The 15,000-nt window shown below is 48.4% G+C and overlaps 6 protein-coding genes and 1 pseudogene across 6 annotated transcripts in view; 4 read left to right on the top strand and 3 right to left on the bottom strand.

Annotated features, from left to right (window-relative positions):
• The window catches only part of CNK02470 (protein kinase, putative), a 4,980-nt gene extending 4,706 nt beyond the window's left edge, over nt 1-274 (top strand). The window contains exon 6 of the mRNA XM_024658082.1: nt 1-274. This exon is cut by the window's left edge and continues 1,639 nt beyond it. Coding sequence (XP_024513736.1) covers nt 1-127 — 127 coding nt within the window. The 3' untranslated portion in view covers nt 128-274.
• Nucleotides 275-751: 477 nt separating this feature from the next.
• CNK02460 (transporter, putative) lies at nt 752-2,928 on the bottom strand. The gene is made up of 9 exons (XM_567717.2): nt 2,328-2,928; nt 2,214-2,270; nt 1,974-2,161; nt 1,674-1,911; nt 1,615-1,623; nt 1,514-1,563; nt 1,112-1,461; nt 905-1,055; nt 752-848 (listed from the first exon to the last, which is right to left on the bottom strand). Exons 1-9 carry the CDS (start codon nt 2,694-2,696, stop codon nt 812-814), a joined length of 1,449 nt encoding a protein of 482 aa, XP_567717.1. The 5' UTR covers nt 2,697-2,928; the 3' UTR covers nt 752-811.
• Nucleotides 2,929-3,105: 177 nt separating this feature from the next.
• CNK02450 (hypothetical protein) lies at nt 3,106-7,415 on the top strand. The gene is made up of 8 exons (XM_024658081.1): nt 3,106-3,279; nt 3,330-3,345; nt 3,401-3,469; nt 3,524-4,078; nt 4,129-4,728; nt 4,780-5,043; nt 5,093-5,380; nt 5,437-7,415. Exons 1-8 carry the CDS (start codon nt 3,134-3,136, stop codon nt 7,297-7,299), a joined length of 3,801 nt encoding a protein of 1,266 aa, XP_024513735.1. The 5' UTR covers nt 3,106-3,133; the 3' UTR covers nt 7,300-7,415.
• A 258-nt stretch (nt 7,416-7,673) lies between these two features.
• On the top strand, nt 7,674-9,782 carry CNK02440 (hypothetical protein). The gene is made up of 4 exons (XM_024658080.1): nt 7,674-8,064; nt 8,155-8,489; nt 8,539-9,145; nt 9,194-9,782. Exon 3 carries the CDS (start codon nt 8,625-8,627, stop codon nt 9,033-9,035), a length of 411 nt encoding a protein of 136 aa, XP_024513746.1. The 5' UTR covers nt 7,674-8,064; nt 8,155-8,489; nt 8,539-8,624; the 3' UTR covers nt 9,036-9,145; nt 9,194-9,782.
• CNK02430 (conserved hypothetical protein) lies at nt 9,269-13,303 on the bottom strand. Its single transcript, XM_024658079.1, has 6 exons — nt 12,977-13,303; nt 12,164-12,918; nt 11,890-12,099; nt 11,495-11,831; nt 11,012-11,446; nt 9,269-10,957 (listed from the first exon to the last, which is right to left on the bottom strand). The coding sequence occupies exons 1-6, from the start codon at nt 13,177-13,179 to the stop codon at nt 9,724-9,726; spliced, it is 3,174 nt and encodes a 1,057-aa protein (XP_024513734.1). The 5' UTR covers nt 13,180-13,303; the 3' UTR covers nt 9,269-9,723.
• A 486-nt stretch (nt 13,304-13,789) lies between these two features.
• On the top strand, nt 13,790-14,512 carry CNK02420 (annotated as a pseudogene).
• CNK02410 (general transcriptional repressor, putative) overlaps nt 14,294-15,000 on the bottom strand; it is a 5,294-nt gene continuing 4,587 nt past the window's right edge. Inside the window, exon 10 of the mRNA XM_024658078.1 lies at nt 14,294-15,000. This exon is cut by the window's right edge and continues 488 nt beyond it. Within this exon, the coding sequence (XP_024513733.1) occupies nt 14,710-15,000 (291 nt within the window). The 3' untranslated portion in view covers nt 14,294-14,709.

The following is a 15,000-nucleotide window of genomic DNA, read 5'->3' as shown; positions in this document are numbered from 1 at the left end:
TGAGTCTGCCTCTTCATCGGGCACAATGACCATCGCCCCCACATCTCCCAATAAACCCAAGCTCAAGGGTCAAATTAGTACTTTGGCGAAGATGTTGTCTGGTTTAAAGACCAAGGGGAAGGATTGAAGAAGAGAAGTATAATATAAAAGCACGAAATACGGTTCAAGGCGAGAGAGTAAGATCAACTTGTACGATAGTCATTTTCGATAAGGCATTTTGGCGAGAGGGTTTTATGTGTTATGTAAGACAGATACGATATCGCATGCATGTATCAAATGCCATTTTCAAAGGGGATGGAATGAGGATTGCTATTCATATTCAAGTGGATGTCGGTATGGTGGCGGATGCCTTCTTCGCCCGATGTCGTACTGGCTGGCTCGTTAACGGATCTTCATTATCTAAGACGAGACTAATTACGCCCTATTCTTTCGCTCAAAGGTAAGAGAATCCACTATGCCATAACCCTGGATCGACTGATGGAGATAACGGAGGTTTGCGTCATCCATTGAGGTGACTTTGAGTGCAACCAGCAACGATTTCCGAGAATTGATGGAGAGACTGGAGAGTGCTGCTGATGATGAGAAGAAGCAAGAGAAATCTTTAAAAAGCACTCGTTCCGAAAAAGCGAGTAATCACTCGAGGAGTAAGGTATCGGCATACTGACAGTGTAGTCGCTATACGCTGTGAATGGAAGCACGAAACTTGAAAAAAATATTGGAGGACCCCTTTGCAAATCCCGCAAATGCTATGCTATACTTATACATGAGGTATATTTTTGACTGTATGGATGATATGTGAATTTCTATATGTTTAGTGCTGTACAAGTTTGATAATATTGAATGTCAAACTACCAGAATAGTTGTATTAGTCAACTAGATAACAATGGGGGAAGAGTGGACTTACCAGAAGCCCATTACACCTAGTCCATATATACCCAATGCCAAAGCCCACCACTTCATCGTCCCAGGCTCATCACGGAAAAGTCTAAAGTAGAAGAATCCAGGCAGAATGAACGAGATGATTGTGGATCCTGTCGAACCGACGAAACTCAAAACTGAAATGCAGCCATCAGCCCTAATTATCATATTCGATAGATATTGCTAGACCCACCAATATCAAGTTCATGGACATTGTAAGCAATTAGAAAGCCAGAAATCAGGATACCCAGGGTAAGCACCAAAAACTGTAGCTGCGGCATGTCATGCTTGTGATGAGCATGATCCTCGTGAGCCTTGGGCACCAGCGGGCCAATCTCTTCATCCTCCATATCTGTATCACTATCATCCTGAATGCTTCTGCCATTTGTTGGGGCGCCAGAAACATCATGGTGGTGAAAAAGGCTGTGAGTCAGGTGATAGAGAGATGCGCGGCAAGGTAAGAGTTGGAGTGGGTATGAAAGGCCCACGAGGAGGACGATACCGAGACGACCAATGGCGACGAGCATAGTGGTGGCGGGATACCTGGTGGAGGATGAGTTCACAGGTAAGGGCAGGAATTAAGGACAAGGCTTACATAGCGATGACGTTACTGCTAACTCTGTCGCCGAATGTGAGGTATCCCACCTAGAATGTAAGTTAGTTGGCTTTTTACCACAGCTTTAGATCATATCTTACGATGCCAATCTGGGAATCCGTCAGCGTTAATCCCCTTTATAAACGGAATTGTGACTCACGACTTGGTAAACACCAATGGCAGTTCCGATTGATGATCCGATGACCGTATTCATCTTCTTCTGGGTCCTGTCCTTCAGCTCATTGAAGATAGGAAACAAGTTTTGTGAGCATGTATAGGCAAAGACCTGTACAGGAAAACTTGAAAGAGTGCTCTTGCCAAACCTGAAGAGGACAACCTGCCCCCGCTCTGGACTTGGTCCTTTCAAGGTATACCAGCCGACAACAACGAGTACAAGGCTGAGCCTTGCATTAATATCACTTCCACGTGAAGGATATATACCAGAATAGGATGTACTCACTATACTACGGTAAGAAGGGCGATTTGACTGGTGAACCTCAAGGAATCCAAAGTACGCATAAAAGACAAAGGCGTGATGATCGCCATCCAAACAATGAGCCAGAAGTGGGATGCCAGAAGGATAGAGTCGTCTGGTAATGGTTGCTTAACTAGTTTGGCAATAGTGTAGCAGACTTGGGGAAGAAGAGTCTGAATAGTGTCAGGTATGACATGTCGAATGGCAGAACGGGTGTTGACATACTTTGCAGATGATTAAATATGATATAGACACACCAAAGCATTTGATTGCAATCGCAAGCTTTGTTTTTAATTCAATCAGACTCGATATCCGGCCGTATGAGATAAAACTACTCACGTCAAAAGCCTTGGTTGCCCATCCTTTGCCAAAGGTCAACTTGGCAATCTCATTGAAGCTTGCCTTCTTGCCTTCATCTCCTGGCCGGGTTCCGACAATGGTAGCACATCTGCTCAAAAGATAGAGCCCAAATATTGCCGTTACGCCTGAAAATGCGCAGGAAAGAATTCCCGGTAATAAACCCATCGCAGCGAAAGCACTGGGGAAAGCGAGGGCGCCAGCGCCAAGAATAGTATTACTCAGGTTGCTGACTGATGAGACGACCGAGGCATGTCCATTTTTGGGGTCATGCAAAGGATGTTGAGACATTGAAGCACTGGATGACGGCCGTGGCGGTGACGTGGTGCCATAGTCTGGCTGCTCTGGCATGCCTTGTGAGTGTGAGTCAGATGAAAAACGGGATTGGTGGGTGGAATGGTGGTTGTCTGTAGCTGATGGGGTTGGGGAAACTGTGGTGAGATGTATGTAGCTCGTAATTGTGGCTGGTATATGAAGGGAGGGCAGAGATAGCGAAGGGGCCGAAGTTTATCGGCTACGATTACGGCGAACTGATAAGGGGTCGGTCGGGTCAGGATTATTGGTCAATCTGATTTTAGACAACGATCATTTATTTATGGATGGCGACACATTTAATTTTAGTAAGTCACCGCATGATGGCCCATTTCGGCCTTCCCCGTGACTTAGTTACGTAACATTCGGAGTTGGCGTCCTCTCCGCGCGGCTGACTTGCAACGAAAACAACAACAAACACATCTGATAAACACCCGACCCGCTATACAAACACCAACCTCTACAACCCGCCAGCCATGCAAGAATTCGACGGGAGAGAGGACTCTCCCATGCCTGTCATGCCCTCCTATGGTGTACTCGCGACCCTCACTCACGTCAAGCGTCAAAGCGGCCAAGATTTGAACACGTTCCCCATTGATTCAGAGAAGGTGACAATTGGACGGTAAGTTGGTACCGCATACATCTATGTTCCGTGCTGACGTGATTTGACAGAGATTGGGATAGTGATGTGGGTGTCTACTAGAAGACTGATACGTGATTGTTGTCTGACTTATCTTGCACAGTTGAGGTTGTACTACAGCGATGTTTCCAAGCTTCACGCGGAGATCATCTTGGATCTTGTGTCTGGCCACGTGAGTGGCTTGTCCATCATAAGCCTTCAATCGTTTAACTGATATTATCTCCAGGCATCGCTTCACGTACACGGCAAGAAAGGTGTTGTTCACGTACCCGAGGGCGGACAGCCCACAACGTACCAGCCACCATCGGTCATTCCTCTTGCCGAGAACGATTGTATCATCATTAGAAAAAAGCTTTTCAGGTTCAACTATGGTCCAATGGAAGATGTTGGCGCTGCATCAGAGTTTATGTCTCCAGTCCCTCAATCTGTTCAGCCCCGTTCCCCGGCACCTGGTACACCCGTCAGACGACGGCCGACCGTTTCCTTTTCTCCCGTACCAAACACCATAAGGAAAAGGGCATCTCATAGGATGTCTCTTGTCCCCGCAGACAAGATTTTCCACCCTTGCTCCCCGGCCAGGAACAGGAGACACAGCACTCTGGGGTTGGGTAATATGAAAATGGGGTCGAGCAAATCCCAGCTGGGTCAGGAAGTGGTGGTGGAGGAACAGGAGGATGCCGACCAGTCAATCATTGGGGTAGCCGAGGGAGAAGATGGCGATAAAATTTACCTTGAAATCACCGAAGAAGTTGAAGAAAAGGATGAAGAAACGCCTGAACCAGTACGTCCGCTGATAGGCTATTGCTCACCAACTAATCATCGAAACTTTAGGCTTCTTCAATTGACAGCAACCCATTCTTGACACCTCAGCAGAAGGGAAGAGCGCCACTCCGTAACACCAGCGCTGTACCTCGTACTCGCAAGTTTTCTGCTCCAGAAACAACCGAAGACTCTGCCGGCAAACCAGCTCTTGACAAATCTACTCCACCACCATCAAGCCCTCATAAAGACCCACAATCACTCCCAGTTACCCCCGTCCCTGTTCCTGCGCATGTAGCTCTTTCCACGCCAAAAGGCCCAGCCACTCTCCGAAAGGCCTTGCTCCTGCGTTCTGCGCGAAAGGTTTGGCATGAAACACATGCTACTGGCCTTGATGGAGCCATACAAGATGGCTTTGTGGAAACCACTAGAAGGAAGAGTACCAGCCCCAGAGGCGGTAGGAAAAGTACCAGCCCTCAGGAAACCAATCCTCAAGAGGCTGTAGTGGACAATGATGTTGAAATGGATGTTGACGCTGAGCCTGAACCACCAAACAATGAAGCCGGCGAAAACCAATTTGAATGGGTGTATGAAGACGGCCAAGCAGAAATATCATTTGACTCTGAATCTAGTAATATGGACTCTTTCGATGCGGACGTCTCTCTTGACATTGTAAGTCAACTGCACTTATGTCGAGGGTATGTACTAATAGTCGCTATTAAGCCTGGACAAAGTGTGATGCAGCTTGACATTCGCACAGAAGAAGAAGAAGAGTATCTAAACAACCCCCACCATGAAGATGAAGAGAAAGTGGAGCCGAAGGCAGAGTACGAGGAGTACGAAGTGCAGGTCCAAGGATCGGATAATGAGGATGTACAAGGCGAGGAGGTCGAAATGGCAGGGAATGTTGAACACACCGAAGGCGAGGTTGAGGACGAGGACGAACAAGACGACATGCCGACCTCCCTGCCGGGCACACCTTTAGCTGTAAGTCCTGTCGTACCTGAAGTTACTTGCAATGCTAATTAAGACAAAGCGACCCACTTTAACCAACACGTTCCTAACACCTCAAGTCTCTCGAAGCACTGCTTTTGGTCAAATCCGTCGATCCCTTGGTCCCCCCGTTCGTCTTCCGATGACACCAAACTCGCTTGGAACATTTACCTCTACGCGTACCCCTGGATCCCTTGGGAAACCTAGCAGGCGGCTTGATCTTAACGCGATGAAGAAGGAAAGCGAAGAGGAGGAAGAGGAAGAGGTTCAAACAGTGGAGGAGAGAAAGCCAATGGCTACTCCCAGGAGATCCGCCACAGCTATTGCAGAAGTAAGCGATGAATTGTTTGAGCAAGGTCTCAATACTGATAAATACTCTAAAACCAGACGAAGCGACTCCACGATGCCCTCGCTACTCCTCGCACCCTTCCCCTCCCTCCTGCAAGCGGGTTCAAAAATCCCATTCCCGAATCCCGCTTCACAAATCTCCTATCGACCCCGGCGCACCCAGCTCTTGCACCTCGAACCCCGGAGCCCGAGTCTGAAGACGATCGAGAGCCCGATGAGAAGGCCAAGGTTCCAGGCACTCCCTTGGATGATCTCAAAAAGCGTCTTAATCAGATGCGAAGGCAAAGCGTACAACGTAGCTCTACTCGTCCTGCTGAGAGAAGAGCGACTGTAGGGTTTGTACTTCCTGGTACCCCTGCGCAAAGGCCTGCATTGGGTCACAGTGCTTCTTACAGTGTTGCACCCATTAGAAGGTCAGGCCAAGTTCTCAGGACACCGATCTTTCCTCCGCTGAAGCGCGAGCCTATGGAAACTATTGTGTCGCCTGACTCGATGGATGTTGATGAGAAGATTGAGAGCCCTACTCCGGCATCCTATGCTCACGCCGTTACTTCCCCCACTCCTCAATTCAATACGACTGCTAAAACTGATCCTTCTACACCTTCCGGTGCTTCTTCTCACATGCTCAACCTCCCCAGTCCATGGAGGACACTCACTCGTTTAGATAGTGGACGAGCTCTAACGAGCCCCGCCAAGATTTCCAACTCTCCAGCAGCCATAGAGAACGCCACTTCGCCGGCCAAAGGAACGCAACAAACGCCAGACTTCACCGGGTTGAAAACCATGTTTGCCGAGAAGAAAATTGCTGCTACGCCCAACATGGTGGGGGTCAAGAAGTTGTTTGGAGAACTCAAAGTCTCGGAAACTCCCAATATGGAGGGCTTAAAGGAGATGTATAAGGAAGAAGAGGAGCAGAAGGAGGAGGAAGGGGTTGAAGAGCTGGTCGGTGCTTTAGAAGAGGAGAAGGGAAGGAACGATGCTGCATCGGGACAAGTGCAGGAGCAAGATGAGATCGGAGTGAATGGCAAAGGTAAGGCAGTTTCGACTAAATTGCCGAGGTTTGCTGGGTCGACCAGCACACGGACCAGACGAGCCGTTGCAAGCGAAGAGCAAGCTCCTGCTCCTGCTCCTGCAAAGGCTACTCGCGCCACAACCACTCGCACTGCGATTCGCAGCACTTCATCAGCCACATCCAGCACTACTGAAACAGCCTCTAGGCCTTCTCGACGCAAGGCTACTCCTTCCGCCGTTGTCGAGACACCTTCTGTTCCCGAACCTACTTCACGTTCCTCCCGCTCTCGTCGTGCACCCAGCAATGAACCATCCACTGGAGCAGGCATGTCTCGTTCTACTCGTGGCAAGTCTACCGCCGAACCGGAGGAGAAACCAATCGTGGAAGAGGAGCCTCCAGTCCATCTGGTCCCTGCTGTCGCCAGTACTCGTTCCAGATCAACTTCTGCAAGATCGACAAGGAAGGCGTCTGTGGAAGTTGACGAGAAGCCGGAAGAGGTGGTGTCAAAGCCTACCCGCGGAAAAAAGATTTTGAGTCAGATTGAAGAACAGCCGGCGGCTGAGACAGTTGCTGAGAAGAAATCTGCACCTACTCGAGCTAAACGTGCCATTCCCACGGCCTCAGCGACATCAACCACTTCCACCACCACTACTAGACGTGTAGTCTCTGCTCCATCACGTACTAAAACCTCCACCGCTGCTTCGTCTGCCTCGACTGACGAGAAGGTGTCTGTGCCCACAAGGCGTAAGGGCAAGACTGCTGAAAAGGAGAATGATGAGACATTTGTTCAGGAGAAGGAGGAAAAGCCAGCTGTTAAAAGAAGGGCGACGACTGCAGGTGGTTCGAATCTTCCGGTTGCGAGTGGAAGGACAACCAGGAGTAGGAAGTAACGATAGTTACTAGGGGATGTTGTAAGATAGGTGCATTTCTACCGGTTTTAGCGAAGATACCCGTTTGATACTGTCAATTAATGATCGTTCCTTGTGATATGGATATATTGCGAAGCTCATATGGTATAAAAACAGTGCACAGTCGTCTGACTCGACGACAACAAGCCAGGACAATATCAACTGATCCATGGCGGGACAAAACTTGATCGAGAATATGCACATCAACTCTAACCAAGATTGGAAAAAGGATCCGAGAAGTATGATCGGTAGTATAGTAGGATCTCCGAGTTTAATGGTCATGAAGAGAAACAAAAGTCAATAATAACAAGCGAATCAACCGAAGCGAGGAAGTTGATGAAGGATCTGTTGGACGACTGAAGACCCGGTACTAGTAGCCCTTAGCCAATCTTCACAACAACCGATGCTCCATCTCTTTCCTTCCCTATCAGAAACACTGCCAACTCCGCTCAGTGTCAGCTAAATCGCCTGCACACCCGTAATCATTTTCATCCCAATCTCTTCTGCTGCTATAACCTGTCCCAGGAGGCAGTGATTTATTAAACATTTCCGCCGATATCGTCCCGGCGGATACCACACCATGTCGCTGATCAAAGTTACCAACCATCTCTGAATCATTCTCTTCCCCCTTTCTTCGCAAATTCGTAAGCCCGTTGCCGAATGAGTCACTGACTTCCGACTTTCGGACACCGCTCCTTACGGTCTCTTGAAGGGAATTTTTCGAGATATCCTCGCCGGATCGCTGGTGTGCGTCACTGGGAAGCACTGCACTTTGTGCTCTGTGTTATCTTTTTTCCCTTATCAGCGCATGTTCTCACCTAATCTAACTCTCTTTAGCTTCGTGACTTGCCCTTTCCCGTTTTCACTCTATACAGCTTCACCTTTCATCACGCACCTTTACCACGCTCTTGCCCCTCAAATTAACTCGTCTTCTCTCTCACCGTTCGATTATCCATCTCATATTATCTTGCCCCTCAAATTAACTCGTCTTCTCTCTCACCGTTCGATTATCCATCTCATATTATCTGTTATCCGTCTCATATCGCTTCTTGTGTCGCGTAGTCAATTGGTAGAGAAAGAAAGTCAATGCGCTGGCCTAGCAAGAAGGTGAAAAGCGAAAGAGGAAGGAAGAAAGAAGAAGTGAATGAAGAACGATAACCACCGAACGGAAGGTAAGAGCAGAAACAACAGAGATAAGATATACAGACTGAGATAAAGCAGGGCAGATCAGATTACGCTGTGATGCAGGATAAGCACAAAAAGTGAGCAAGGAAAAAAGAAGGAAGTGAAACTAAGGAGGACAGGCGATGGGTCAAGAGAGAAAGAGAAGGAAAGGAGAAGGAGAAGGAGAAGGAGAAGGAGAAGGAGAAGGAGAAGGAGAAGGAGAAGGAGAAGGAGAAGGAGAAGGAGAAGGAGAAGGAGAAGGAGAAGGAGAAGGAGAAGGAGAAGGAGAAGGAGAAGGAGAAGGAGAAGGAGAAGGAGAAGGAGAAGGAGAAGGAGAAGGAGAAGGAGAAGGAGAAGGAGAAGGAGAAGGAGAAGGAGAAGGAGAAGGAGAAGGAGAAGGAGAAGGAGAAGGAGAAGGAGAAGGAGAAGGAGAAGGAGAAGGAGAAGGAGAAGGAGAAGGAGAAGGAGAAGGAGAAGGAGAAGGCGAAGGAGAAGGAGAAGGAGAAGGAGACGAACACAGATGGGTTAGGCCACATTACGTTAAGCTTTGTTAGGCGGTAGGGTAAAGAGGGGGGTCGAAGTCCGTGAAGCAAGGAGAGAAAGACGGAGAAGAGGTGAAAAGGTGAAAAGGTGAAAAGGCCCATTGAAGCGTGAGGAGTATGTTGTAAGATTTATTTCGTCTCTGTATCATGGATGTATTAATGAGACTCAGAGTCAGATGTGATGTGAAGATATTGAGATGCGTAATCATCACAAGATATCTTTGAGCAGGAGCAGGACAGCACGACAACGCAGATACAACAGGAAAAAGGATACACGAACACACAACCGACTTTCCAACTCTAATTTAGCTCCAATCTTGGGTAAACATGATTATACAACCATATCCCATAATGTGGAACATACAAAGACCAGATACTATAAATAACGAAGACTGAAAGAAGTGGGGAGAGCCGAAACAGGGCAGAAACAGAAGCAGAAACAGGAACACAGCCTGATGATCCGTTGTAGCGTGAAGATAAATTGAAATGCTGACGGAAGATGATATTGAAGGCTGATGAGGTCGCAGACCAATGCTGGAGGATGATACGAATTCGATCCAATGATGGAAGGTGATATGATTGGCGGTGGTATGAGTGGATGACAATACCAGTGATGGCGAAGACTTGTCAAGCCGTTGGGCATAGAAAGAGTGTGGTGGTGACAAGCATTGATCGACGGTGATTCGTGAAGATATAATCACTAGAGCATTTGGGTTCTTTCGGCGTCTGTCTTCTGTTTGATCCTTTCTCCCAGCTTTTGTAGACCAATGACCTCCCTACTCCGGTACTCTTCCAAACGCTCCGCAGCCTCTTCACAAGACCAACCTCTCGTCCGGTGCAGCTCTTTGATGAATTGAATTATCGGCAGCCTTCGCTGGAAGAACTTCCGATTTTTGGAGCTACTTGCAGACGGGTCATCTTGGAAGGTATATTGCCCTGTCTCGATATATCGTAAAGGGTACGAGTTCGGAAGACCCTGGTCATACTCTTTCCATAATTCAGTGACGGTTTTGACGTCTTTCGACATCACTAGGACTTTGTTGACTGTGCCGGACGAAGAGCATGAAGATCCCAACCGAGGTAAATTAGAGCAAGGTGCCGGGAGAGAATAGGAGGTAGACGGGATGGATGGCATGGCTCCCATGGGTGGTACACAGAATGAGGGTACGGCGAATGTGGTAGGCGGTGGGGAGAAGGAAGCAGGCGACATGGAGAAGGAAGCAGAAGGCATTACAGGTGGACCAGGCTCGGATGTAGATGAGGCAGAAGCTTCAGGGGCAGACGACAAAGACGTTTGAGGCATAGACGAAGGCGGAACTGGAGAAGACAGCTGTGAGGCATAAAAGTGAGCTGTTGTTCCGGCGGATTGAGCTGCAGCACCAAAAACCCTCTGCAACATTCGCGCCATCTCTACTCGGCTGCGAGCCTCCGACTCTTGCATGGCACTAACGTTTCGAGACTCCATGGCTGACAGAGTCTTTGAAATGTCGCCAAACCCGTTCCTGATACTGTCCACTACTTCCTCTCTCAGACGATTGAATGAAGCATCCAACTGTGTTTGAAATTGCTGTTGATTACTGGGAAGCATCTGAAAGCCCTGCAGCAGCTCAGGCATGGCTTGTTTGATGGATGGGGGTAGAGCCACCAGATCTTCCTCGGCCAGGGCGGTTTGCCGGCGAGCATACTGCTCGAACTCGAGCCATTCGGGGGATTGGAAAAGAGGATGTCGCCAAATAAAGTGGTCAGGGTATCTAGCCTTCCAGTGGACGGCATCCTGAAGAAAAGATTCTGCCAAATGTTCCAACAGCTGAAGAAGCATCTCCGCTGTGAAGTCGTGGCGGCCACTCATTTTTTTGGGCCCTCTCTTCCTCTTCTGTCCTGCCGCATCTGCTCCATCCGCAAGCTCTTCATTTTTTTGTTGGAGGTAGGTCTTCCTGTAGAGATGTTAGTGGTGAGCTCGCAGCATTCACAAACAGTTGTCATCATACCATTTTTTTATTTCTGGAAACACCTGACCCTTCAGAGTGTCTGGGACGACGACAGCCCGGGGCAAAACAAAAAAGCCCTTCTTTTTAGGATGACCAGCAATCACCCGCATGCTCTTGCGAGGGAATGCAGATAAATACGTGGTCTCCAAGGTCACCGTCGCCCATCCTCCCGCCCTTGCGATGTCGTCTATGGACAACTCCCCCTTCTCCGCCAAACGCGCCCCTGTCCTCCGGTTTTCATGAGTCGACTTGGACGGAAAAACACCGGCAGCCAGGAGGGCATTGATCATGGCTTCCTGCTGAGTTTTGTAAGAGATCGGTTTTGTCGGATCTCTAACTTGGCTCAGCAGGGGGAGGTCGTACCAATCTTTTCTCTCTGCGAAGGAGGGGAAAGAGGATTGAGAAGAGGGAGGGCGATTCGGGAGGATGTTAAACCTGGCAAGATATAAGCTGAAGAAGCATCATGAAGTCGAGAACACGCACCGGACGAAGAGCCATGCGGAAAGAGCCCAGACAGGACAAGCGAACACGTCTTTGGCTCGCAGCATTGCACCATACTGCGCTAATCCCTTCGTATTCCGCTTGCCCGCCCTAGAAACCGCCACAATGGCCACACATTTGGTTGGCCCCTCTTCCTCCAGCACCAGAGCCGCGAGTTCGGAAAGCGTCACCATCTTTTGGCTATCCCCCCGAAAGAGGTTATAGAGGCCAAAGCTCTGAGAAACCATGTCGCGAAGAGCTTCCGGGGTTCCTTTTTGGAAATAGTATCCATAACTTCGCTGGATTTCATTCCTAGTCTGGTACCCTTCGAAGATCGTGTCTTCAGAAAGCCAAATAATCAATGGAAGGAAAACTACTGAAATACCAATATGACTTACCCATCATTTTGTCGACATGCTTCTCTTTGCGTCGCTGCTCTGTCACCCTGTGTAGAGCAGTAAAAAGATTGTGCCATTGCTTTGTCCAAGGGTGCCCGGTACCAGAGTTTGTTACAGACTGTTCCGTCCAAAGACTAACGATTGCGTAGTACCAAGTTTTGACAGCCGCAGGTGATAGCTGGCAGTTTCGAATCCTTTCAAGTCCAAGCTCTAGATTGAGCCAATCAGCGACTATATCATCGGGGCGATTCTGATCGTATCGAAAAAAGCTTACGGATCCTCTCTTCCCTCGTTGTCGCAGCCGAAAGATTACCATGTTTTTCAACAACGTTATTGAGCGTCTCATCCAACTCGACTTGAGTAAGACTGGGATCTGGCTGCAACCTTCTTTTCTCTGCCGTCCTCCTCTTCTCTCCCTTCTTTTGCAATGTCTCATCCATATTCGACCTGTTTTTCCCCTGGACAGCGCTTTTCTTCGCTGCACTGTTTCTTTTCTTCTTCGACATATCAGCGCCAATGGGTATTATCCTATCGTTAACATCTCGCATCAAACCTTCAGGGACCTCGTTTTCATCCTCCTCATCTTCATCTGAACTGTTGTCATTAACTGTGACTTGTAAATAGGCTGCCAAATCTGGTCCGTCTCTGATAGACCTGACACTCGTTTCGACGCCATCATCCTCCATTTCCCTATCGTTATCGCTGCTCTCATCATCGCTGTCATCGATATCTTCTTCCTCCAATTCGACCAGGCCGGCCAGTTCGGTAGAAGGTGTTCCGTTTTCTCTGACGGATTCCGGCCCAAAGCATACGCGACCGGCAAGAGACCCATTGCGAAGACGAGAGACATTGGAGTTACTTGAATGAGCACTGTGTTGCGATGAATTCGAATTAGGAAGTATTGGTAAGGAAATGACGCTTGTGGTAGAAGGAGCCTGGCTAGTGAATCCTTTCGTTCGAGAATTCTTGGGACGAGTGAAGACATAGTCCCACATGAAATGGAGAAGGACGGCCCCATTGACTTGTTCCCTGTCTCAGCCAGTCAGCGCCGAAAACGGCCAGAAGATCTTCCAGATGTGGCGCCCACCCTGTTTCTATCTGGTTATCTGCGGTCCACTGTTTGAAGACTCTTTTTCTATATTCATATTGCGCTGTAGTGCATTTACTGTTCCCTAACTTGCTACCCGCTTCCGAAGCATCTTGAATAGCTGCAAGGGTTTGTGCTGAAGTGGAAGCTACTTCTTGTCGTTGCAAAGGGAGTGCACTGCGTCGTCTTCCCTGGCCGCTCATGATGATAAGGGTAGGAGGGTTGTTGAGGTTTTCGAGTGGCAAGAATTTTCAGAGCAAAAGACAGTGAAAAGCTTGAACAGGAACCTCGAGCGAAGTTGCTGTAATAGACATCATTACTTGGCTGCTTACGATACGAAGAAAAATAGTAGTGTCACATTAATTAAGCAGTCAGTTTCACGGCCATGTCGGCCAAACTAAATTGTCACTTGGGTTTGAAAGTCGAAGATCTCACTCGTCTTTTTATCAGAGTACCTTTGCGGCTGTCGACGGAATATGCAATGCTTGCCAAATGCATTCGGTCCACGACGGCTCCTTCCTGACATGCACGGCTGACCGCAGAAGTTCGTCGTGGCGATTGGAAGTACTCAGCGTAAGAATATCATCCCAGTCATTTCACTTCTCCATACCGCCGGGCAGCACGACGCTGCATATGGCGGCGACGGGCATAACCATAGTGACAGTGATTGGTACAGAGCTGTTAGTAAAACGCTGTGAACGAAGTTGCCGCACTGAGAACGAGTTCAACCATGAGCGCCACGTGATTTGAAACCATCGGTGTTACGGCATTATCGCCTCTGCCAACCACGGGCCGATACAGCGGGCAACGAGTTCGATGTGAGTCGTCTCTCTTGTTCACCTGCGTCAACTATTTCCTGCACTGCTGTTGTGCTTCTTCTCTTTCATCACCCAGTCCTTGCCAACTCAGCTCATCGGGATCCCGAAGACCGCAGTTCGACCTTGTTGCCTCAACAGTAACAATAACTGAGACAATAATTGGCTAACAAGTGAGTTCAATGTTCTTTTTCCTCCTTGACCTTTTCTTGCCTTCAATGATGTCTTAAGCATGTATTGTCAGACCTTGGGGTAGCACCCATTGTCGAATGTTGATCAAATATAGTCAGAATCGCCCTGATTCCCATTTCTATCCCCTTTTGACTATGGTTTAGATATTGGAAGTAGGAGCTGATGTTGGATCCACAGGTTTGAACAGTTTGCTACTAGTAGCGCTTGGCGTGTGATTTATTATTGAAAAGTAAGTCGGTTACACTATTTGATCTACCCCTTCCCTTTTTCATGATGTTACTCTTTTAAATATGCATGGCTTTCAGAAAACCTGCATGTAGAGAACTGGTTAGAGCCGTTCTGATCCTTTTATATCCTTCATTTGTGTTTATTAGAAGTAAGACCATATGCTGACTGCGTATATCTAGGTTTAGCAAAGTAAGTCTGAAACACCTTCATTCAAGCTATTTTTGTCTTCCATTCTCGTCTTTGTACCCGTATTGTATCCAGTTGCTATATTGCCGACCACTTCATGTATTTTGTTTCGTATCAATTACTGCTTCATCCATGCCTCTAAACTATAAGCCTCACTACAGTAGACCCTAGTCGACAAAGAAAAAACACTACTTGTTTCATGATCTTCTCGGCTCATCTGTCACAATTAATCCTCCCCTCAAACCTCTTAGTTGCTTTTCAAACACCTCACATTCGTCCATCCTCAGCGGCAAAGTCGTTCTTTTCCTCGCCTCATCTCTCCGTGCCGGCATCGGCCATATCGACATCTCCACGATCCCCAGCACTTGTTGGAGTCTTCATGGATGAACTCTCGAAAGTCTGGGAAGGCGGCAAAGGAGGAGTGCGAGGGTCCGAGTCTCTCGAAGACTCGACTCGCACAGCAGCAGCCGGAGCTGCTGGAGAGGGTGGCTCATCTGGTAGAGGAGGTGTAGGAGGTCGGGACGCTTCTTTCTCGGCTTCGGGAGGTGGAGATGAAGCCTGACGAGGAGGCGATTGAGGAGTGTGAGCGGATGAAGAGGGTGC

The sequence above is a fragment of the Cryptococcus neoformans genome, assembly GCF_000091045.1.
Source record: "Cryptococcus neoformans var. neoformans JEC21 chromosome 11 sequence".
In the NCBI taxonomy this organism is placed as follows: domain Eukaryota; kingdom Fungi; phylum Basidiomycota; class Tremellomycetes; order Tremellales; family Cryptococcaceae; genus Cryptococcus; species Cryptococcus deneoformans.
This window is presented reverse-complemented; position numbering and strand designations above follow the sequence as displayed.